This window comes from Camelina sativa, chromosome 7 (genome assembly GCF_030686135.1).
Source record: "Camelina sativa cultivar CO46 ecotype springtype chromosome 7, ASM3068613v1".
Classification (NCBI taxonomy): domain Eukaryota; kingdom Viridiplantae; phylum Streptophyta; class Magnoliopsida; order Brassicales; family Brassicaceae; genus Camelina; species Camelina sativa.
In genome coordinates this window covers 3,878,748-3,900,267 of record NC_141886.1, presented here as the reverse complement: position 1 = coordinate 3,900,267, position 21,520 = coordinate 3,878,748, and the positions used below count along the sequence as shown (strand labels likewise).

The 21,520-nt window shown below is 35.5% G+C and overlaps 6 protein-coding genes across 6 annotated transcripts; 2 read left to right on the top strand and 4 right to left on the bottom strand.

Annotated features, from left to right (window-relative positions):
- Window positions 1-583: 583 nt before the first annotated feature.
- On the bottom strand, window positions 584-1,013 carry LOC147940810 (uncharacterized protein At1g43920, Chloroplastic-like). The gene is made up of 2 exons (XM_087458280.1): window positions 840-1,013; window positions 584-775 (listed from the first exon to the last, which is right to left on the bottom strand). The coding sequence occupies exons 1-2, from the start codon at window positions 1,011-1,013 to the stop codon at window positions 584-586; spliced, it is 366 nt and encodes a 121-aa protein (XP_087314406.1).
- Window positions 1,014-2,514: 1,501 nt separating this feature from the next.
- LOC104700240 (protein CYSTEINE-RICH TRANSMEMBRANE MODULE 6) lies at window positions 2,515-3,351 on the top strand. The gene is made up of 3 exons (XM_010415725.3): window positions 2,515-2,755; window positions 2,851-2,989; window positions 3,146-3,351. Exons 1-3 carry the CDS (start codon window positions 2,725-2,727, stop codon window positions 3,189-3,191), a joined length of 216 nt encoding a protein of 71 aa, XP_010414027.1. The 5' UTR covers window positions 2,515-2,724; the 3' UTR covers window positions 3,192-3,351.
- A 3,793-nt stretch (window positions 3,352-7,144) lies between these two features.
- Window positions 7,145-7,759, top strand: LOC104700238 (protein CYSTEINE-RICH TRANSMEMBRANE MODULE 6-like). The gene is made up of 2 exons (XM_019227445.2): window positions 7,145-7,441; window positions 7,567-7,759. The coding sequence occupies exons 1-2, from the start codon at window positions 7,281-7,283 to the stop codon at window positions 7,610-7,612; spliced, it is 207 nt and encodes a 68-aa protein (XP_019082990.2). The 5' UTR covers window positions 7,145-7,280; the 3' UTR covers window positions 7,613-7,759.
- A 279-nt stretch (window positions 7,760-8,038) lies between these two features.
- On the bottom strand, window positions 8,039-10,928 carry LOC109124577 (proteinaceous RNase P 1, chloroplastic/mitochondrial). The gene is made up of 7 exons (XM_010415722.2): window positions 10,716-10,928; window positions 9,176-10,380; window positions 9,017-9,106; window positions 8,738-8,919; window positions 8,517-8,637; window positions 8,362-8,433; window positions 8,039-8,269 (listed from the first exon to the last, which is right to left on the bottom strand). Exons 2-7 carry the CDS (start codon window positions 10,331-10,333, stop codon window positions 8,171-8,173), a joined length of 1,722 nt encoding a protein of 573 aa, XP_010414024.2. The 5' UTR covers window positions 10,334-10,380; window positions 10,716-10,928; the 3' UTR covers window positions 8,039-8,170.
- Window positions 10,929-11,117: 189 nt separating this feature from the next.
- LOC147940809 (uncharacterized) lies at window positions 11,118-12,883 on the bottom strand. Its single transcript, XM_087456779.1, has 3 exons — window positions 12,094-12,883; window positions 11,815-11,925; window positions 11,118-11,625 (listed from the first exon to the last, which is right to left on the bottom strand). The coding sequence occupies exons 1-3, from the start codon at window positions 12,757-12,759 to the stop codon at window positions 11,455-11,457; spliced, it is 948 nt and encodes a 315-aa protein (XP_087312905.1). The 5' UTR covers window positions 12,760-12,883; the 3' UTR covers window positions 11,118-11,454.
- A 1-nt stretch (window position 12,884) lies between these two features.
- Window positions 12,885-19,998, bottom strand: LOC147940808 (uncharacterized). The gene is made up of 7 exons (XM_087456778.1): window positions 19,753-19,998; window positions 17,836-17,958; window positions 14,518-17,640; window positions 14,170-14,412; window positions 13,923-14,078; window positions 13,613-13,765; window positions 12,885-13,413 (listed from the first exon to the last, which is right to left on the bottom strand). Exons 2-7 carry the CDS (start codon window positions 17,923-17,925, stop codon window positions 13,174-13,176), a joined length of 4,005 nt encoding a protein of 1,334 aa, XP_087312904.1. The 5' UTR covers window positions 17,926-17,958; window positions 19,753-19,998; the 3' UTR covers window positions 12,885-13,173.
- Between the last annotated feature and the right edge of the window lie 1,522 nt (window positions 19,999-21,520).

Genomic DNA, 21,520 nt, shown 5'->3' with positions numbered 1-21,520 from the left:
CTTTATTTTGCTTCATCTTGTGTCTTAGACATTTGAACCAGAGACTGTTCTATGTACTCAAGGCACTTAAGGCACTCAAGTGGAACCGTTTCAAGGAGTTGTGATGTCTCAAGGATGATCTATCAAGGATGAAGGAAGGATGAAGGATTAGAAACTGTTGAATGGGTTTGGTTTTTGTTTTCCCATCTGATTAGAGTATTTAAATCGGCTAATGTAATTGGGTTTGAACCAGTGATGCATAATTGTCTCTGTTTTAGGATGTTATTAACTCGGCTTATGTGTTGGTTTTAGGATGTTTAACTTGCTTATGTATTGGTTTCCCATCTGTTTTTTGTTATTTTGTTTCTTCTTATTTTGGTATCTCCTTTCTAAAAAAGGTTAATAACAAGATGACAAGAAACATATCATAACACATAAAAGAGTACACAACAAGAAGAACATAACAACAACACAATACATAACAAAACCAACAACTACAAGCCAATTAAACTATCACTTTACTCAAACCAATCATGATCATACAACCTACAATTACAACAATCATTATTTTCTTCAGATTTGTTTTGGTTTCCGACAGTTCTTCTTATACCCTCTCAAAAATCTCTTTCTCTAGCTTCATTTGCATCCTCTCAAAAACCATCTTTTGGTGATCCATACTCTCTGTTGTAATCTGGGACACTGTTTGTTCAAGTACAGCCATTCTGACAGCCAATCTCTCGATCTCATCTAACAATGCTTCGTCAATCCACTTAAAATTGTGGTTATCATCAATGAGCTACAAAACACATAGAATTAGAGTGAAATTTTGCTAGAAACAATCCAAAAATCAAACACATTACCTTAAGTGATGCAGCATAACGACAACGATAGTAACGGCGGTATGGATTGGCAGCGGACTTTGAAATCAACGCCATGATACTAGCTCCACACCAACACGTCTTCGGTACACCCAAAACTCTTCTTCTCTGTTGGACATTGGATGTTCCACTCGAAGCTCCAGATGAATTACTCATAGCAGAGCAAAGGAGAGCAAAATTGAAAACTAGGGTTCTTAATCTTTTTAATTTCGGGATTCTTCTCAACGGTATATATTTCGAGATGTGAATAACTCTAATCGGGTCGTGAATAACTCTAATCGGGTAGTGAATAATACTAACCGGGTCTCAATTCGGTTTACCGTTTTTGGTTTTTGGTATCGCATTGGTTTTATGTGATAAACCACGATTTTAGCATTCTATGGGAACATGGGTTTCGAACTTTATAATTAGGGGGAAACTGGACTGAAACTTATGAATTGGGGGAACATAGATTGAAATTTAAAAACTGGGTTGATGTGGTGCTATATGAAAGTTTCTGGGGGGATACATGTCGTTTTTCCAATATTTTTTAACGGAAAGGAAAATAGTAAGTTGTATAAACCTGAAAAGAAACTATTTTCAGAATAAAAACATGTAGCTACTATTCTGTCTACATTGTTAAGTTGTTTAATAGTCAACATTGTGACTTGTGAGGGTTAATTAGTTGTACTATTCTTTCTTTTTCTTAACATGCAAATATTCCTACAGAGAAAGAACAAAACTTTTTTTGCTTTGAGAAAGAAAATAAACTATTTATCAAACAAGTAAAGGAATAAAGGCATGCTGAATTTATATTCTAATTTAATTAAAAGCAATATTTTTATATAGAGATACAAGATCAAAACACATATATATGTGATCACATTAATATATAGTTTCTTGAGTAATAAAACTTCTCCAATAGTAATGATCCTAAACTCCATATCTGGATTACCTATAGAGGCTTTTTTTTTTGTTCTAAACTATTTAATAGGCCATTAATTAAAAAAAAAGAGTTTATTAATCACAAAGAAGTGGAGCAAAGTAAAATAGATCAAAAGGAAAAAAAACCAACTTGCATTGTCTTGTTTTTATTTTGGCGCGAATGGTTATAATTATTTGTTAAAGGAAGTGCAGTGAGTCGAAATTTATAGCTAATATATATAATGAATTGTCATTTTCACAAACTGTTTGATGACCCGTTGCCATATATGTTATATGCAAAAGAAGCTTGCGTTATATAAACATTACGGCTAAAATCTGAAGCTACCGCGAAACCATCCAAATTTTGACACGTTATCATCCACTACTATTTTTTGTTTTGTTATAACAATTATGCTGTCTTCATCATTTCCAACAAAACATTCTTCGGGAAAAACCAACTCAAAATCTAATTTTACAATTATTTTATTTTTCATCACCAATTTTACAATTTTCATATCGTTGTGGTGTTATATTATTTTTTACAATTAAATATAATACTTTTAAATAAAAAATATATTCAGTTTTCTAAAATATTAAAATTAATATTATTATTCCTTGTATGGGTGAGTAAAATAATCTAGTTATTCTTAAAATTATTTAATGTTGATTTACACTAATTTTTTTTCAAAAAGGATGCTTCGTAGCCGTTTTCGTGCATCATCGTTGATTCGTTGGGGTTGGAAGGAGACTTAGCAACCAAACTAATGCTATCTGACGGTCCTCTCACGCGGTTCTAACAAACCGACCTTCTTAATCATATCTCTCCTTACCTATATATACACATGACTATATCTTCATTTACAAATATCATTCGATTCGTATCATTTTCATACATATAGCTCTTTACATACGACTGTCCTCTACCGCCGCCTTTTCAAAGAGATTCTATACAATTTGTTCGAAGATGAGCCAATACAGCCAAAACCAATCAGCAGGTTTGTTTATACGTCTTCTTTACAAATTAAGAATCATGTGTTATAGATTTATGGTATAAAACTAATGTGAAATGATCTGTATATATAAATTATAGGAGCTTATCCTACGCCGCCAGTGTCTACTGGTCCCTACGTGGCACCGCCACCTCTCGGTTACCCTACAAACAATACGAGTTATGTAACAGCGGCTCCGGTCGAGACAAAGTCCAAGGGTGATGGATTCTTGAAAGGCTGGTTAGTTTCTGATCTCTCTCTCTCCTTTGAAAAACTTTAATTTTTTTTTTTCAGTAACTGGCCCCGCTCGTTTGGTTATATTACGAACCGGATCGGTTATTTTGTGTTGAAACTTAAAAATATTGAGAAATAATTTTTGTTCTTCTAATAATGTAGTCTTGCGGCCATGTGTTGCTGTTGTGTCCTCGACGCCTGCTTCTGAGCTCGGAGGAATTCGACGGTTTCTTTGATATTCGTGCAAATTAATTTATCATTGTATTTTATCACATTTGGACTTCATATTTGTTGATTCAATTCTATATTACTCTTTGGTTTGTAATTGCGGAATTTCTTATCTTAATATATCAGTTTTTTTTTCTTTATAGTTATTACATCATAATTAACATCCATAAACCATATTCTAGATTGACTTTATTACTGGTTAATTTAGTCAACCTGAACTAGATATCAATATAAGAAAACTATATATATTAAGCCAAATTAAGAAACAGAATATAAACTAGAGGTGAGATTACAAACACTGACAAATACGATGTGTATATTCCGATATACCCTGAAAGTGATCACTAACACAAAAATCGAAGGCAACTCCGAAAAAAAGAGAAGGACGATTATGGTGAAATGTATGAAGCCAGATCAAGCTGTTATCCTCTTGCAAGGACGATAGGCCGGTAAAATTAAAGGCGGTGATCGTTAAATCCTTCGCCTACGGACTTATTGTCTCGCCGCTGGATTGAAGAAATACCTAAGCAAAGTCATCCGCAAACATAGTCATATATATTTATAACTTTTTGTTGTGAAAGATACTTAGTCAAACTTTATTGTAAAAATATATACATGTGATCTTTAAAAACGGGTGCAAAAAGATGCTTGCGAAGATACGTACGTTCAAATTGACACGTGAACAATAATTAATGTAGTCTTCAATCTTCATCATCAATTTCGACAAAAACCAACTCAACTTAATTTTACAACTTTACTTCATCACTTTGAACAAGTTTACTATTTCTCCTTATTAATAAGATTTTTGTTTTTTTGGTAGAAAAATATATTCAGTACGAAATACTACTATACAACTTTCGATATCACTAATTAAGATATAAAACATTTTTTCATTTCTTTGTTGTGTTTTTGAAATACTATATATACAACTTTCGATATCACCAATCCCACACTAAATTCCAAACACAATAAAATATGTCTTAAACGGCGTAGAGTTGTGTTTTTGAAGGCCCTTTAGTTCATCGGCCACATTTATGAAGAGCCAATCCCGTGAGTCCGTGACCATTTCATATCCAAATTTTCGTTGTGGCAGAGAATAAATTTTGTATCCACCCATGCAAAACTGTCAACTGCTGTCAAGTCAAAGTAATTTTGCAATCATCACTGCAAGAGCTTGCGCGGTACATCATGTTTTATTCTGCGGGTCATCAAATCATCACGTCCGTACGTACGGTTTGTGCGATCTTTGAATATTGCTTCCCTGAATAAACTAGACGTTTTTTTTTTTGAACAACCGAATAAACTAGACGTTATGTTTTCAGATTTGACGTAATTGAATATGGTCAAACTTGTGCATGAGAATGTGTCGTATTTTTTTTTTTTTTTTTTTGAATAAAATTTTGGAATACTGTATGTCGTATTGACTTTTAGCTTTCTATATAAAACTTGGCTACATGTTACATTAATTATGCTCTTCCACTTGGGGTGAAATGCATACCGCGTTATACATGATCACTTTTTTTTTTCTTTCTTTTTTTTTTTTTTTTTTTTTTACAACATGATCACTTTCTTTTATTACTTTTACTAGATTTGGATCCGTGTTACAGCACGGATTGAAATACATTTCATTATTTTTAAAATATTATATATGTAATTGTTGATAATATTATTTGGATGCAACTTATGCAAACATTTTTTTATGGTAAATATCACTTATGGAATGTAAATCTATTATGTAAGTCTTATATTGTTAATTTTAACCCGTGCTAGAGTATATAAAATTATTAACTCGTGCTAGAGTGTGTCCAGCAGCTTCCGTGCTAGAGTATATAAAAATTTAACTCGTGCCAGAGTATGTAAGTCTTATTATTATAATATAAATAAAATAATTTCAATCTGTGCTCAAGCACAGGTCCTAATTTTTATTGAACGTTGTGGTTTATTAAAAAAATCTATAGAAAATAAATTTGTAATATTGTGTTTAAAAATCTTTGGAAACAACCTGATATAGGACTAAAATCTTCCGAAAATACAGTTTGGAATATCCATGATTTTGTTTGTTACCATTAATATATCAATTATCAATTTGGAATATTTCTAATTAAGGTTGCACCCAATATTTAGGTGTAACCGATTGATATATGAATTAATCTATAACCTATTTGTAACTATTTGTAACTATTTATTAAAAATATAAAGTCTACAAAAACTATGTTGTATACTTTCATTTTATTAAAAAAGGGATGGCTAAAATTTAACTGATATTGGCAACGTAAATACAACCGTGACGAATATAAATTGAGAAACAATGGTTGTTCACCCAAAACAACCAAACTTCCGTAACGTTAACGTAGCTCCTTTAAATTGTTTGGAATTATATTTAATTATACATACAAATAAATTAAATTACAAATTTGCGTTTACAACTTCTCAAATACCTATAATTTGAAACCAACAATTATTCTTCCTCATATGAAATTTTCATGTGTTCTCTCGAAAATTAAGTTATATAGTATATTCTTAACGGAAAGGATTTAAGTTCTAAATCTCAAAAGAAATATTCTCAGAATAATACATATATATATATATATATATTCTGATTTACCTTTTTAATTTTTATTAGTCAACAATTTAAGGTTTAGTTATTGTTCTCTCTTTTCTTTAACATGTAAATATTCCCATAGAGAAATATGTAGATATTCCCATAGAGAGAGAGTACTAGGGGTGGGCAAAAAAACCGAAATCCAAAAAACTAAACCAAACCAAACCGAAATAAATGGTTTGGTTATAGTTAAGTCTAAAAATCTGTTTGGTTTTTATTTTAATTAACCATTTGGTTTAGGTTTGGTCTGGTTAAAAAACGTAAAACCGAATGGTTTTTTTGGTTTTTTATAAAAATTTAGGATAATTAGATATAATTAGTTTCTCTTATAAATTTATATTAGGCTTATAGTTATTGATCTCCAAGTTTTTTTCTTGGTTTTTTTTTTCTAGTTTTCTTTTTCAATAGCCTTTACTTTTTAAAAGTTTAAATTTCAAGTAAGTATTTGGGTTTACAAAACTATATTTGGATTCTATTTTTTTGAATTATGTTTAGGTTTTACTTTTATGCTTATTTTTAGTTATGTATCAACTATCTATTTTTTAAAGTATGGAATAACCATTAAAACAGAGACCAAACCGAAACCAAACCAAACCGTTATAGGTATGGTTTTATATGGTTTAATTTTTGATAAAACCGAAAAAACCGAACTGTAATCAAACTGAATTATATATGGTTTCTGTATGGTTTGATTTTTATAAAACCAAAAAAATCAAAAACCGAAAAAACCGAACCGAAACCAAACCGAAAAAACCGAATGCCCATGTACACGTTTTGCTTTGAGAAAGAAAATGCACTCTTTATTAATCAAGAAAGGAATACAGCCATGCTGAATTATATTCACTTTCATATTTTATTTTTTTAATAGAAACATACATATACAAGATCACAATGATTAACTGAGTAATTACACAATTGGAAATAGTAATGACAAATATAAATGATAAAGATTGAATCACATGATTTAAGGGATTGAATATCAAAGTAATTAAAGTATAGTTTATTCATTCCTTAATATATGCAACCTAGATCTAAAAGCTTATACTTTTGATATATAAAATAACCCAAAAATAGAAAACGCGAAATTACTTGTATGAGACACATGTCGATATCATCATAGCCAATTAAAAAGAATCAACATGTCTTTTTTGTTATTCTTCAAGAGGAAAAAAAAATCAACACATTTATTACTTAATTTTTATTAGAATGAGAAACAAAAAAGGGAGCTTCCTCGTTTCCGTGCGTCATCTTTTGGAAATCTATATATTTATGGAGACTTAGCAATGAATATGATCTGACCACCTCACGCGGTTCTACTAAACCGACCTTCTTTTTTCTTATATATTACGCATGTCTATATATCTTCATTACAAATATCATTGTATTCATATTACATCCATACACCTCTTCATCTCTACGTAATATTTTCCTCTAACTTATCAAAGAGAAGTCATAATCTGTTCGAAGATGAGCCAAAACCAATCTGCAGGAGCTTACCCTACACCACCAGTGTCTACCGGCCCTTACGTGGCACCGCCACCACTCGGTTACCCAACCAACGACACCAGTTATGCAACGGCCGCTCCGGTTGAGACTAAGTCCAAGGGTGATGGATTCTTGAAAGGCTGGTTAGTCTTTCTATTTATTTTTTTCATATTATAACCGGACACGTCGCACGTGTGTTTAACAGTTAAACCTTATCGGTTCTTTTGTGTTGTAATATTGGTTAATCTTTTTTTTTTTTTGAATGCAGTTTTGCGGCCATGTGTTGTTGTTGTGTCCTCGACGCATGCTTCTGAAGAGTTGGATGTTTCTATTTGATTATCATAGTATTCTGCTTTTAATATTATTGGATTTGATTAGCTTATGACATTTGGTACTTCTATTTGTTAATTCGTTTCTGTTATCGCTCTATATTTGTGTAATTTCACCATCTTATTTACAAATCGTGTTCCTGCTCTTAGCCTCGGCATAATTTAGATAATCAAATATTGATTTTTGCAAATTTGAACCTGAAATATCCAAATTGATAATATAATACTATTAAGCAAAAATTATAAACAATTTAAACTATTGGGGTAAAATTGCATAACTCTGAAAAACCCGATGCCTATTCCAATAAAACCGTAAAAATCGAAATCAGCTCCGAGATCGAGGGACAATGTTGAAATGTATGAAGCCAGGGAAAGCTGTGATTCTCTTACAAGGACGTTACGCCGGTAAAAAGTTTCAATCTTTTGTTCAATTGTGTTGATGAATAATGTTTCAATTTTGAGACATCTTTTGGTTTTAAAAATACAAATTTACTTAGAAATGAAGAATCAATGTAAGATGATACAACAAGAATCAAAAAAATTTCAAGGGGTTTTGGATCGTTTTGCGCATAACCATTGCCTTGATGTTTGGAGATCATCTTCCACGCTCATTGGGACATGCCATGTTCCATCTTCAGACTCCTGCATTACCCATCATCATCAATCACCATCATTATTGCAAAAATGGAGATGAAAGCTTTGAGATAGAGATAGAAAATGTGAGTGTTGTTGACCTGTGTAACGATGGAGTATGGAGGTGGCATGTGTAGTGTGAGTCCATTTTCTCTCGAGACAGAGATCCGAACCTGCAACATTGAGTAATCCAATACAATCAAAGTCTATATATGCAAGACATACATACATAGGCGCATGTTATATTATGTTTTACCTGATGCTTCTCTTTCCACCTTGGGAAGAAACTATTTCCCAGTAGTTGGAAGAGATGGTCTCTCATCTCATCGTTTGTCACTAATAAACACTTACAAGTTACAGCTGCGTAAAGCCAATACCTGAAACAATTGATTTCAGATCAGAAATGATATTTGTCTTTTTGGATCATTCATGGCTCAATGCAATCCACAGACTAAGAAAAGAAGCAAATGCATATACCAATCATCGTTTGAGCCAGGAGGAGTAGCATAGAGAGCACCAGCGTTTTTCCATTTCTCTAGCAAGGCTCTGTTTTTAGGATAAGTAGCTGGACCTCCATTTACACGACTCTTGTGCAGGATCACAAGTGGTAATCTTTTCGATGCACTTATTTGTTGACATCTTTGGACAGTATTGTTAAGCTAGAGGCGAGAGAGATAAGAGTCACATCAGTTATAAAGTAATCAAGCAAAGATCTTGAGATTGGCACTAGAATGAAAAAGAGTAGCTAATAATCACCTGGAAGAAGCTGAAACTGCGCTGGTTGACTAAACCCATGTTGGCTCCGTCAATGACTGCATCAAACGGTCCATGTCTTTCCAGCCATTCCTGCGAACAAAAAACAAACCTTTTTCAGCTTTGCTCCTAGATAGTTTCACCACAATCCATTTTTGTTACCTGAAACTGATTAAAGTTAGCTCTGACTTCTCTTTCACAGGCTAATCGGGTCAATGATGCAGCGAAGGTTTCTGTCTCAACCGGATTGATATCAATACAAACAAGCTTCTCTTTGCAGCATTTACACACACCATTCTCATCCATCTCTGTTCTTTCAACATTCCACTTGCCAGTCCCAAGCCATCCCTGTCCATGCCACCCACCACCACCACTCACAACCGCATCCCTTATTTTCTTCACATCCCATTTCTTAACTCCAACTTCTGCAGCGGCTTCAGATTTAAACCACTCTTCAATCGTATCAAAAGTCGATTTCGAAACCTGTCTCACCAATTCTCTCAACCGCTGCAACGTCTCATAGACCTTGTCTGCGTTTTTCGTATCCATACTAACTTTCAAAAGAGCAGCAAGCTCAGGTTCCTCAGGGACAACCTCTGATTCAATCATATGTGCATCGACTTCATAAGCTTTGTCTGCATTACCCTTCCTACAGAAACCAAAAAGGGCTGGTCCATAGGATCTCAGCCGTGGTTGAATACCAAAGGCTTTCATCTGTATCACCATATCGAAAGCCATTTCCGGGTCATCCTTTGCAACGGCAAGTCTAGCACCATTTGTGAAAGTTGCTTCATTGGGAACAACTTTGTCAACAATCATCTGCTTAAATATATCAAAACCCCTACTAAGCCCTGGATTAGGAAGAGAATCTGTTTCTGCCTCAACCAACGAGCAAACATAGAGCAAGACATTATAATGGTACTGGCTGAGCTGCACGCCATTGCGCCTTGCCTCATCATACAAGCGAAGAGCTTCCAAGACATCACCTTTCCTGGAGCACATATCTAGCTTTTGTTTCAAAACTGCTTCAGGAGACTGCTGAATAGCTTTCTTCTTCGCTTTCCTCGATAAGTTTCCAGAAGTAGAAGCTGCTGATTGTTTAGCAGCAGCGAGGGGGAGTGTGCATAGATGTCTGCTACGCTCAACAAGATTAAAAAGTTGTCTATCACGGGTACCTTTGACAAGTAAGGAAGTATGGTACCAACGAAATGAAGAAAAACTAGGATGGTGGAGATGAACAGATGGGACTTTGAGCATCATTGCAAATAAAGGACAACACGCCCGAGAAAATGAAGGAGAAAAACAAGTTACACGCAGCATAACTCTGCTCTGAAGCTGTTGTAGAATTAGTTTTTAGTCCAATTCATCTGCAAGATACGGTACAAAAATCTTCAAGAATTAAAAACTGAGCTGTCTTCTTAACTTGGTCTAAGCATCTAAAAGCTATATACATTATCGAGAAAAAGCAATAAACTCTTACTCAATCTTTAAAAACAACCAGTAACACAAAATAATAAAAAAATTAAATCTTTGGTCCGAAACCTATTCCAAGAACAAAACTTTAGTCAAGAATTATTTAAGAATGTGAATTTTTCTGTCTACAAAGGAGTGGAAATGTGGACAAACATCGAAATTGTTCATTGGGTAATATCGTCGAACAGGTTGGACGCAACACATAAATTTTTTGAGAAAAAGAACTTACTTTGCGCCAGAGAGAAACTTTCTTTCTGGTGGGAAAATTGGAAAGGATAAAAAGACGACTTTGGTCGACACAGCTTCTCTCCTTCAGGATTCACCATGGACTATCTCTAAGGTTAATAGATTGAGATATAAGAGAGTCTGCCCATGGATAGATTTTGGATGCTACTTTCTAACGACGTCGTTTAGCTACTCATTTTAGTTTATTTTCTACCTTGTGAAGTGTGAAGCCCAGGAACGGCCTAAATAATTTACACTAGGGCTTCAAACGAAGAAAACGCTAGGGTTTTGTTTTGGGTTACAGACATACTGGTCTATATAAAAACCCAGACCGGGTCATGGTTCAAGCGGTCTAGTCTTGTGATTTACAACAATGGTTAGCATAAAACATCCAAGTCTAAAGAAATGGTACCAAAATAGTACACAAGAAATCAAACTTTCCATATGTGACATGTTTAAGAGTATTTTCAAGTAACCGAATACACCAAGAGTATATGACAAGGGGAGAAATGTGTATAGCTAGTATCTATACAAGCTCGAAACAGAGTGTATATGACAAGGGGACAAATGTGTTATAGCTAGTATCTATACAAGTACGAAACAGTGTGTGTCATGTTGTTTATCTACAGAAACCCTATGTGATGAATATGCAGAGCATGAGATATACTCCTTCAACTAATGGTGATAAATGATGATCAAAGAATGTGAATGTCAACAACTGCAAAAAGTAGCAGTCACCATTTCTACAAGAGCTTGTAGTAGCAGTCACGGCCTGAGAAGAGAGTTCGGTAGTTTCTTCCACATGGACAGTTGATCTCAACCACAAAGGCCTCGCCGACTCTATCCACCTTCACACCTTCTTTACCCTCTTTCTGTTGCTCCTCTTGTACTACTACCTCATCTTCTACCTGGCACTGTAACAAACAATCATTGTGCTCAAAAATATGACTTTCATTCAGAGAACTATAAGAGACAAACGAGCAACTCAATGAAGGACGGACATGTTCGAGATCAACCAATATGATTCCACCAAATGCATTTCATCGGATACATTCCATTGAGTCTCTCCATGAGATTATATATGTGTTTAGAAGATTACGAACCTTAGGACTGTCGTCTTGTTTCACAGAGGAGACTGCTGCTTCACCGTACTTAAGGAGCTTGTTACACCATTGATCCAATTCACGAACTCCATCCTTGATAACATACAGCATCTGCCCATTATCACCAATCTTGAGTTAAAAGCTACCACAGAACATTTCTACTTCGCAAGACACAAGAAGTCAAGTATATCTCGAGTCTACCAGAATCCACAAATCACAGAACTCTCAAACGGATCAGATAACAGAACAATAGATAAAGACTAAAGGAATCTTTCTAACCTTATTGGCTTCAGAGCTTTCTGGACTCGCAAAATCACCTTCACGAATTGCATTGGAGCGAGAAGATCGGAGAAGAGACTTGGAAGAGGAAGGTGCGGGAGAAACATCGGAGACGGACCTCCTGAACATCGGTGGACGCGGCGGGAGAGAAGAAGGGACATTACCCGAAGGCGGCGATGTTTCTTGAGAGACGCCGTTTCGTGAATTACCCGACCCGAGCATAGATCCAGCGGGCGAAGCAAATGTATCCGATAAAGATCGCTTGTAAATAGGCGAACGGATTCGATTCGGGTTGAGAACAACCACCGGAAGCGGAATCTTAGAATATCCCATGAGATTCGCGTCTTCTTCTACTTCTTGCTCTTCCTCCTCAGGCCGTTGAAGAAACAGCTTCTTGCGTCTCGGCTCTTCAGCATCCTTCGATTCCGGCGATGGACGTTTCACGGGGCTGGTTATTCCGGCGGTCGAAGAAGAGCCGAAAGATCCGTATGATCGAAACTGCGGAGGAGACGAGTTCGCACGGCGGCGATCGGAGGAGTTCCCGAAGCTGTTGAGACGGAGGAGTGAGAGATCAATGTCATCTTCTTCGGGATCGTACGTGTAATCCGTTTCTTGGGAGTTATCGATTAGGGTTTCTAGGGTTTCCGCCATGTTTAGCGTCGTCATCTTGGTTTCTCAGTACTGTATGTGTTATAAGCTCAGTGCGAAATTTGGTGAAAGAGACGAACACTGGAGTTGGTTTATATAAGCGTTGACTCAACCGGGTCTATTGTAAACCAAACCGGTTTAGATGGATAAAATTATCAATCACCTTTCATTTTTAATTGAATACAATAGCTGGACAATTGCTTGACCTACAAGCAAGGCCTGGTACAAACAAAATCCCCAGACCCATGAAAAATACAAAACCAACCACAAGCAAATATAAGCAGAGAGAAGAGAAACCATATATTATTCACGCATAAGTTCACTAGTTCTGCTATCAAAATTCAAAAGCCCCCAAAAAAAAAAAAAACAAATGAAGGAGAGATCTTCACTTCAAAAATGAACATCACGCCCACACTGAGAAGACGAGAGAGACTAGTACTTTTTCCCAAGGAGTATACCAATGATAACAGAAACTAGAGCCACTCCAGTCATGATCTTCATTGACATGAGATGCGACGTCGACGCTGTTTGAGTAGCAGTAGTAACGTTTCTCGAAGAAGAAGAAGAAGAAGGAGATGCATCTGACTTCTTCTTGCTCTGTCGTTTTGTTGGAGAAGAAAAGGATAAGTCAATGTCTCTAGATTTAACACCTACATCCATTGCCTCCGTTTCCTGCAAGTTTGGTTTTTGATAATAAGCAATTCGAGGATTTCAAAAAAACCGGGTAGTTTAACTATAATGCAATGTTTCTTCCTAATAAATATACGATGTAACGGACCTTATGTCATTTTCCCTGTAGATGTAACATATGCATTGGGTGTATCTATGTTACCAGTTAAATAGAGTTCTGAGCAGATATATTATGACTAACCTTAGCTTTAGCATCAGCGAGCTGCACTTTCTGTTCAAGATCTTTGACCCTTGATTCAAATTCAGCAGCCGCCTTTTTCTTAGCTTCAATCTCGTCTTGTGATTGCTTCAATGCAGACTCGAGCTCTGAATGCTTCTGGGAGTGTGCTTGTTTCTATTTCCATGAAAACGTTTTCAAAGCTTAGTGACATAATGAGGGAAGATGGATTGCCTTTTTTTTTTTTTTTATCATAAAACTAAAGAATTCTAAAGAAGCCCGGAAAAAAGTTATCTGAGATCTATAAAATTCAAACAATAGAAAGATCATTAACCTGTTCATTAATGGAACTCTGAGCCACTTGAAGCTCTTTCTGAAGCTGAAGCACTTGCTCATTGAGCACATCCCGTTCACCAGCGATATGCTCGTGTTCCTGCAGTTTTGAGGTAAGTTCCGCCACTTTTACAGACGCAGTAGCTGCATTTTCAACCTGTAGAAAAATCATCAATCAGTAAACTAATACTTTTATTTTATGGATCCTAATTATGATATAGATAATCTGTCTGAGGTGAATGCACTACATTTTCTTTCAACTGAGCTTTGACCTCTGTCAAAGTTTTTTCAAGTTCTTCAAAATGTGATTCCAGAACGGACTTTTCAGTAGCCACTGCCTTGAGCTTCTCAATCTCGGACACCAGAGTATCAGTTTTAGAGCTCTCTACGGTTAGTTGTTCTTCAAGCTTCGCAATAACTGATTGGAGCTCATCCTTGGTACTCTGAAACATTGCATTGACTTTGCTGTTTTCCTCAGCGTGGGAAGAAATCTGCAGCACAAAGTGGTGTCATATTCTCAAGATTGTATACTAGAAAGAAAAAAACCGTGGCACTGTTGATAGTAATTAAAACATGTTTAGATTCAGGGTGTTTACCTGTGACTCTAATTTCTCCCCTTCAGAGGTAAGCTGCTTTGTTAGATCTTCTATGGTCGTTTTTGAAGCCTGAAGCTCAATGGCTGTTTGCTCCTTCTCAGCCTCCAAGGCAGAGAGCTTTGTCTTCAACTCGTTGGCCTCTGATCCATGATTGGCTAGTTCCTGGTTCAACTTTAAATTTACCTCGGCCAGATCTCCGCTTTCTTTCTCAAGCCCCTGGCATTTAGCCCCGAGCTCTTCAATAGTAGATTCAAGATTCTTCAGTTTTGATAGAGCCTCTTCAAGCTCAACTTTTCTAGTTTCCGCAACTCCTGATGCTTCATGAGCCAGCTTTTTGTGCTCCTCGATTTGGTTTTCATGAGTTTTTAACTTTTCAACCAAGTCATTAGATTCTGTTTCTTTCTGATTAAACTTTTCGATTGCCTCTTCTAACTTTTTCAATGCAGTTTCCTTCTCAACAGAACCAGAACCTATTAACCCCTCAAGTTCTTGAATTTTGATCTTTAGCTGGGTGTTTGTCTCTGCTAGTAGTTCATTCTCTGATGATGACTGCAAAGACTTTTCTTCTGCCTGATCAAAATCTTGTTTGAGTTTCTCATTAACGGATTCTGCAGCTGCGAGTCTTCCCAAAGTCTGTTCAAGTTCCTCTTTTAAAGAAGAAGATCTGCCAGATGCTTCAGCCAACTGCTCTTCATATGATTTTATTCTGCCTTCCAAGTCTTTCAACTTCTCAGTCAAAGTACTGGCCTCTGAATCTTTGCTAGTGAAATCCTCCATTGCCTTTTGAAGTCTATGCTCTGAGTCTTTACTTAAAGACTGATGCAAAGCTTCAAGCTCCATGTTTTTCGTCATAGCTTCATCAATTTCTCTTCCTTTCTGCTCAAGACTCTCTTCAGCAGACTTCAGTTTCTCCATTACTTCGCTTTCCCGTAAGCCAGAAGTTTTCAGATCATTTTCAATACTCTCCAACTTTCCTTGTGTGACATTCATTTCATTCCTGAGGCCTTCTAATAGATTATCAGACTCACTGATCTTCACGTTTAGCTCATTCACTGTATCTTCTAATTTCTTTTTCTCACCTATAACAGTATTAAGATTTTCTGTCAGTTCTTTCTCGGTCTCAGTTGCAATGTTTAACGCAGCTTCAAGGCTCGAACTTTTCACTTGAAATGCCTCTAGCGTGGATTGAAGCTCAGCCACCTGACTCACGTAACTTTTGGAATCTGCTTCAGTTTCCCCACACTTCTTCTCCAGCGAGCTAACCTGCTCCTCAAGTTCCTGAATTCTGTATTTTTCTGTCTGGAGTAGAAGCTCTAAATCTTTCAGTCTTCCTTCTGCGTCTTCATGTTTTGACTGTGATGTTTGACACAGACCTTCTAGTTCAATGCTGCGCTGGTGTGTCGTATTAGCACGGTCTTCATGCTCTGCGCCCTTCTGCAAAGCGATTTTCAAATCTTCTTCAAGCTCTGAATTTCTGGCTGATAGTTGGTTCAGAGATGATTCCAATCCAGATGCTTTTTCTTGGTATTCCTGCATCTGACTGGTCACCTGTTTCTTCTCTTCCTCGACAGCTTCAATAGCAGTTTTTAGTTCAGATGCTTTCACAGAGAATTCTTTTAACTCCCGTTCTGTATCACTGCTTTTCAGCTGCAATAAGTTCAGTTGCTGCTCAAGCTCCACGTTCTTTTGTTCAGCTGCAGTGAACTGTGCCTCCAGCTCTTTTATCTGTGATTTGGCTTCTTCTTCTGCTTGACTAGAGGACCGAACAGCATCCTCTAACTCAAGATTCTTCTGAGTAGCAGCTGCTGCTACAGATCCAGCTTCATTATGAAGCTCCTCCAGCGATTTCAGTTTCTGTTCAAGTTCAGAGTTGTTTGACAAAGCTTGAGACAAAAGAGCATCTGTTTTGGAGAAATTCTCATCTGACGTCTTCAGTTTCTCTTCTAGTTCACTGCAGACCTCGTTTACTTTTGCTACATTACTCGTGACCTCTGCTACATTTGCTTCAAGCGCTTCTTTTTCTTTCAACACTTCAGCCAACTTCTCATTTGCAGTTCTCAGCTTCTCTTCTTGGTCTTTCGATAATGATTCCAGCAGTTCCTTCTCCTTGAGTTCTTCCGCAAGCTTTAAATTAATACCTTCCTGTTCAGAAAGTTTAGCCTGAAGATCTTTGATCTGAACATCCAAATCCTGGAGAACAGATAACTCTTCCTTGAACCGAGATTCGGAAGCTTTCTTCTGCTCAAGTTCATTAGTCAGTTCATCAATGAGGGCTTCTGTGGAAGAAACCTTTTGTTCCGTCTCCAACAAACGAGATTTTGAAAGTGCCAATTCCTCTTGCACCGCAGCTAATTCTCCCGCACTACTCTTTAAGGCCGCTTCAACCTTTTCGTTTTCAGATATCTTATCATTCAGCTCCTTGATTTCTTGTTGCAGGGATGCCATTTTTTCCTCCATTTCCTTGGCACTTTCTTTTGTTGATTCAAGAAGCTCTGCAAATTCCGAAGCCTTCTGCGTCTCAGAGTCAGCATGAGAAGCGCTTTGCTTATGCAGCTCTTCAAATTTCTGAGCCTCTTCAGCTGAACGTTTTAGCCCCTCCTCCAACTCTATCAACTTCTTTCTGGAGCTCTCGAGTTCTATACCCAGCGCATCAAAAGCTTCCTTAACTTCAGTTAGTTCCTTATCTTTGGCATCATGCGACTGCAAAGCCTCTTCTAAGGACTTTAACTGTGAGTTGTGTATCTCTTCCCCTTCAATAATTTTCTCTTGCTGCTTCTTTTGGACAACTTCGAGCTCGCCGTGCTTCTTTTCCGTTTCGTCTAACTTCTCTTTGGCAGACAAAAGCTCATCCTTCAACTGGGTATTCTCAGATTCATACCGTTTTAGTTCCCCTGCTACTCTCTCCAACTCGAGCTCTAGTTCTTTCGCTTTTTCTTGTGATTCATGTAGTTCTCTTTGTGAACCACTCGAGCTTCTTTCAATTGAAACTTCCTTTTGCTCTTCAACAGGAACATGCTCTGCTTTCTTGGCATCATCCTTGGCATCAAAAGCTTCCTTCTCAACTTTTATAAATTCCCCATCTTCCTCTTCCTTCTCTTCTTTTGGAACTTCTCCATTCACAGCCTGAAAAAGATTCAATATTTCCACAACAATACTTTAATCTTTGATCCTACTAAGAAGCTTGATGGACAGACCGATGATTCAATAAGTTAAAGCAAGTAAAATCATTGCAAGACTCGCATCAATATACAGAAGAAAAGAAAACTATAGTCATGAGCAAACAGATAATTCTACGAAACTGAACACTATGATCATTACCTTGACGGAAACATCAACTGTCTTAAGGTCATCAACATCACCTTTCACTACAGGGACCTCGGAGTTTGCTACTTGAGTTGCTTCCTCCATCTTATGATCGAGCAGTTACGATTATTTTTGATTCTGCAGAATAGAAAGAAAGAAGAAAAATATTGCATGAGAAGATATCAGAAGATGATAAAGTTCTACTTATATCAGATTTTAAAAGTTCTTTACATCAAAAAAGAAAACAGTAGCTTGCAAGTAAGAGATTGAAAACAAACAAGATAAGATATTTATTGTAACAGTCAACAGGTGTACATCATCTCTCATCACAACTATTTGAAATACCAATTCAATAAAAGATGTCTAATTTCGTTTAGTTTAATTTTTCTTAGAAAAAAAAAAAGGGACAAACTTTAAGATCATAAAAGCTAAAGAATCCAAAACAATCAGGAGAAGACAAAGATCAATAGGTATAATGGGTGATGGCATGTGATGTTATCAGAGTTTGAATCCTCTTTAATAGGCAACAATCTGTCCCATGTTACAAATGAATAACGCATACTTAATAATATAAATAAATTCCTACCAAACAAACTAAAGATAAGTAAGGTGTAAAGTGCCCACCACCAAAACCATCAGCATCAAAGTTTCTTTCTTTTTGTATATAAACAAACAATGCTCTTATGTGCTTTATAAGAAATCAAAAATTTGAGGTTTTCACCATGCCAAAACAAAGTATCCAAAATAATTATTACAAAGCAAATTATAATAAACTATTAGCAATAATTATTATTATACATATAGAGTTAATAAACTATATTTTATAGGGAATGAAAAGAATCATAAGGTACGCCGACCAGATGCAGCGATGACTCATAGCCCAGTGGTTTTGTAACAAGAAAACAAAGACCATAGATTATTTTATATTTAAGTAGATCATACAAAACAATTTGGTTACAGTAACAAAATAACCAAAACAAAACCCCCTTAAAATTTATAAATCTGAAGAGTAAACCATAGTATAAGAAACTGGATGATGCTGATGGGATCAGAAAAATCTTTTTCGCTTGATCCAATATCCAACCAAAATTTCATTTTTCTATGCTATTGTATAAAACCCAAGAATAATATATCAAAAGAGGAACTTTTCTAATCTTAGACAAGTTTTTTTTTCTTGATTTGTCAACTTATTTATTTCTGGTCCAAGTCTAATCGTTTGCCTAAATAGATAAAGACATAAATATTGGTAAGGTTGCAACTTGCAAGTAACCTTTTTTTTTTTTTTTGGGTCCAAAAGTTGCAAGCTTAACACCCAAATCATGCTTCCAAATTACCATGTATAAAATATTAAATAGTATGATCTGGCTAATTAGAAAAAGAACTCACCACATGATTACTAGTATAGTAATACTCTTTGCGATAGAACTTACCCACTATATGTTCTAAGATGTTTAGATTAGTAACCACAATCAATAATTTTGTTCACCATAATCAAAGAGTTCTACATAACCACAAGAGAACAAACAAAAAAAAAGCAACAAAACCTTTAATCCAGTCAAAACACAAGAGATCCTGCGATTGAACACTACTACTAGTAACCAAACACAATTCGATCAATCTGACGAATCTACAGTATTAAGAGAAGAGATGATCGCAATCAATTTCGATTATTTGATAGATCTAAGTACAGAGAGAGAGAGAGAGAGAGAGACATGAAAAAACTTGGATTGATCAATCTCTCAAAATAAAAGGATGAGTAAACTAAGAAGAAGATGAAGCAGCATCCAACGAAACGTTCTACATACTAAGGATCTGAACCGATTTTTGTGGTCGATTACAAACCCAGAAACAAAAATAAAATCACGAGGTAGAGTAACGCTGCAGAATTAAGAAGAAATTCAAATTAAAAATAAATTTAAAAGTGCTGCTTACCAAGCTAAGCTGCTGCTGAATCTGGGATTGAACTCTGTTTTTTTTTTCGTCAAATATTCAGGATTTTAATCGCAGCTGGGGAAAAGAGAGTGGATGATGATGACGAAAATGCAAAATTGGTGTGTGTGTGAGAGAGAGAGAGAGAGAAGAAGAGAATCTTTTAGGGTTGTTTATAAAGCAGAGAGGGAGAGAGTGAGTGTAGGGTCGTTTCATATATATATTTTTTGAAAGCCAAATCTGGCGAACGAGAAGACCGTCGCTATTTTGTTTCTTATTTCCCATTTTGCCCCTTTATTTTTTTTTTCTTTTTTTTGTCGTCATCAACATCATCACACTTTTTACCTCTAAATGACACCTATTAACAAAATCATTAACTTTCATTTCATTACTAACCAAAACTTTAAAATTTATTTCTTTTTTAAAATTAATGTAATGACTAATGAGGTATCTAAATAGAAAGAAATATTTTTCTTTCTATTTAGATAAGTTTAAAACAATTAAATATAAACAAAAAATAAAAAAGTTTTTGACATTTGTAATAAAACTAAATATATCACCATAAAATCTATTTAGTTTAAAACTCTTAATATGTTTCATCTAATATTATATACTATATATATATATATATATCTTATCATATATGTGCATGTATACTGTATTATTAAAGTTATTATCTAGACAAGAAAGAAATCAATAACACATCTTAACAGTGTGCCACTATGCCTATAATTTATAGACTAATATAGATTTCTTACTTTAAAAAAAAAATTATGTGCATAAGTTTTGAAGAATTTCATGTTTCAACTCAGTAAATACTTATCATAAACCGTGAAGGCAATATCAACATTTGTAATAATAATATTACAGGATTCATAAATCTTTGTAAGGAGTTGACCAGAAAAAAGTATTAAGATTGAAAGAAAGGGCAGATTAGTCATTTGGGAAGAAGAGAAGAAGAACAAAAAGAGAGGTGGTGGCTGAACGGCTGGCTAGTCAGAAAAAGGCGAGTAAGAAAGGCCCACAACACCAATGGAGCCACCGACCGGCCAAACCGTCCTCACCATATTATTTATTTTCTTTTTTAGATTTGACCCCTCAGCTTTCATTTCCCCCTCACTAAAACGCTTTCACCTTTTTTTTCCATTACCAAGTTGGGCAAAGGAAATTGAATCGTCACCGGCCTGAAACCGTCACGGACAAGAAAATTATAATTTTAAAATTCAAACAATTAGTATCGCATTTTTTAAAGATTAATTTTGGTTCAATCTACTGAGTAAACTAAATTCCTATAATGAATGGTAACAAGTCATGCATTTAACGGTGAATCAGTGATGGGAGATTTGTAAACTCGTTTTAGTTGGAGATTTCATCAAACCAACAAATATGATATTAATAAACTTAAAGAGAAAACATCCTGTATTCCATAAGAAAACACCGTTTTATACACCAGAGGCCATTTTGCACCAAATAAAAGTATGGTTTTAGTTAAATTACAAAGTTCCGCTGACATAACGAATTGTGTTTTGCGTATTAGACAACATTTCACAATTTGAAATGAATCATGTTAATTGTATCTCTTTATTAATGTATGAAACTATGAACTTTCAAACCTTGAGGAAGTATTTAATATTCAAAAGTGGTCAAGTTAGCCAATCATCTTCAGGTCTTTGTTACTACCAAAGAAACCTGAAAAAGTCAGGAGAGAGAATTTTAAACGAACCAAGTCCTGTTTGAGATTACATATTGCCAATATATAAGTTGGCGACTT

Coding starts and splice junctions, on each gene's coding strand:
- LOC147940810 (XM_087458280.1), bottom strand. CDS start 1,013: ATGAGTAATTCATCTGGAGCTTCGAGTGGAACATCCAATGTCCAACAG. Junction 776..839: donor GTTATGCTGCATCACTTAAG/GTAATGTGTTTG, acceptor TGTGTTTTGTAG/CTCATTGATGATAACCACAA.
- LOC104700240 (XM_010415725.3), top strand. CDS start 2,725: ATGAGCCAATACAGCCAAAACCAATCAGCAG. Junction 2,756..2,850: donor CAGCCAAAACCAATCAGCAG/GTTTGTTTATAC, acceptor TATAAATTATAG/GAGCTTATCCTACGCCGCCA. Junction 2,990..3,145: donor GATGGATTCTTGAAAGGCTG/GTTAGTTTCTGA, acceptor CTAATAATGTAG/TCTTGCGGCCATGTGTTGCT.
- LOC104700238 (XM_019227445.2), top strand. CDS start 7,281: ATGAGCCAAAACCAATCTGCAGGAGCTTACCCTACACCACCAGTGTCT. Junction 7,442..7,566: donor GATGGATTCTTGAAAGGCTG/GTTAGTCTTTCT, acceptor TTTTGAATGCAG/TTTTGCGGCCATGTGTTGTT.
- LOC109124577 (XM_010415722.2), bottom strand. CDS start 10,333: ATGCTGCGTGTAACTTGTTTTTCTCCTTCATTTTCTCGGGCGTGTTGT. Junction 9,107..9,175: donor CTAACTTTAATCAGTTTCAG/GTAACAAAAATG, acceptor TTTTGTTCGCAG/GAATGGCTGGAAAGACATGG. Junction 8,920..9,016: donor GCAGTTTCAGCTTCTTCCAG/GTGATTATTAGC, acceptor TCTCGCCTCTAG/CTTAACAATACTGTCCAAAG.
- LOC147940809 (XM_087456779.1), bottom strand. CDS start 12,759: ATGACGACGCTAAACATGGCGGAAACCCTAGAAACCCTAATCGATAAC. Junction 11,926..12,093: donor AAAGCTCTGAAGCCAATAAG/GTTAGAAAGATT, acceptor GATAATGGGCAG/ATGCTGTATGTTATCAAGGA. Junction 11,626..11,814: donor AACAAGACGACAGTCCTAAG/GTTCGTAATCTT, acceptor TGTTTGTTACAG/TGCCAGGTAGAAGATGAGGT.
- LOC147940808 (XM_087456778.1), bottom strand. CDS start 17,925: ATGGAGGAAGCAACTCAAGTAGCAAACTCCGAGGTCCCTGTAGTGAAA. Junction 14,413..14,517: donor GGGAGAAATTAGAGTCACAG/GTAAACACCCTG, acceptor TTTGTGCTGCAG/ATTTCTTCCCACGCTGAGGA. Junction 13,414..13,612: donor TCGCTGATGCTAAAGCTAAG/GTTAGTCATAAT, acceptor CCAAACTTGCAG/GAAACGGAGGCAATGGATGT.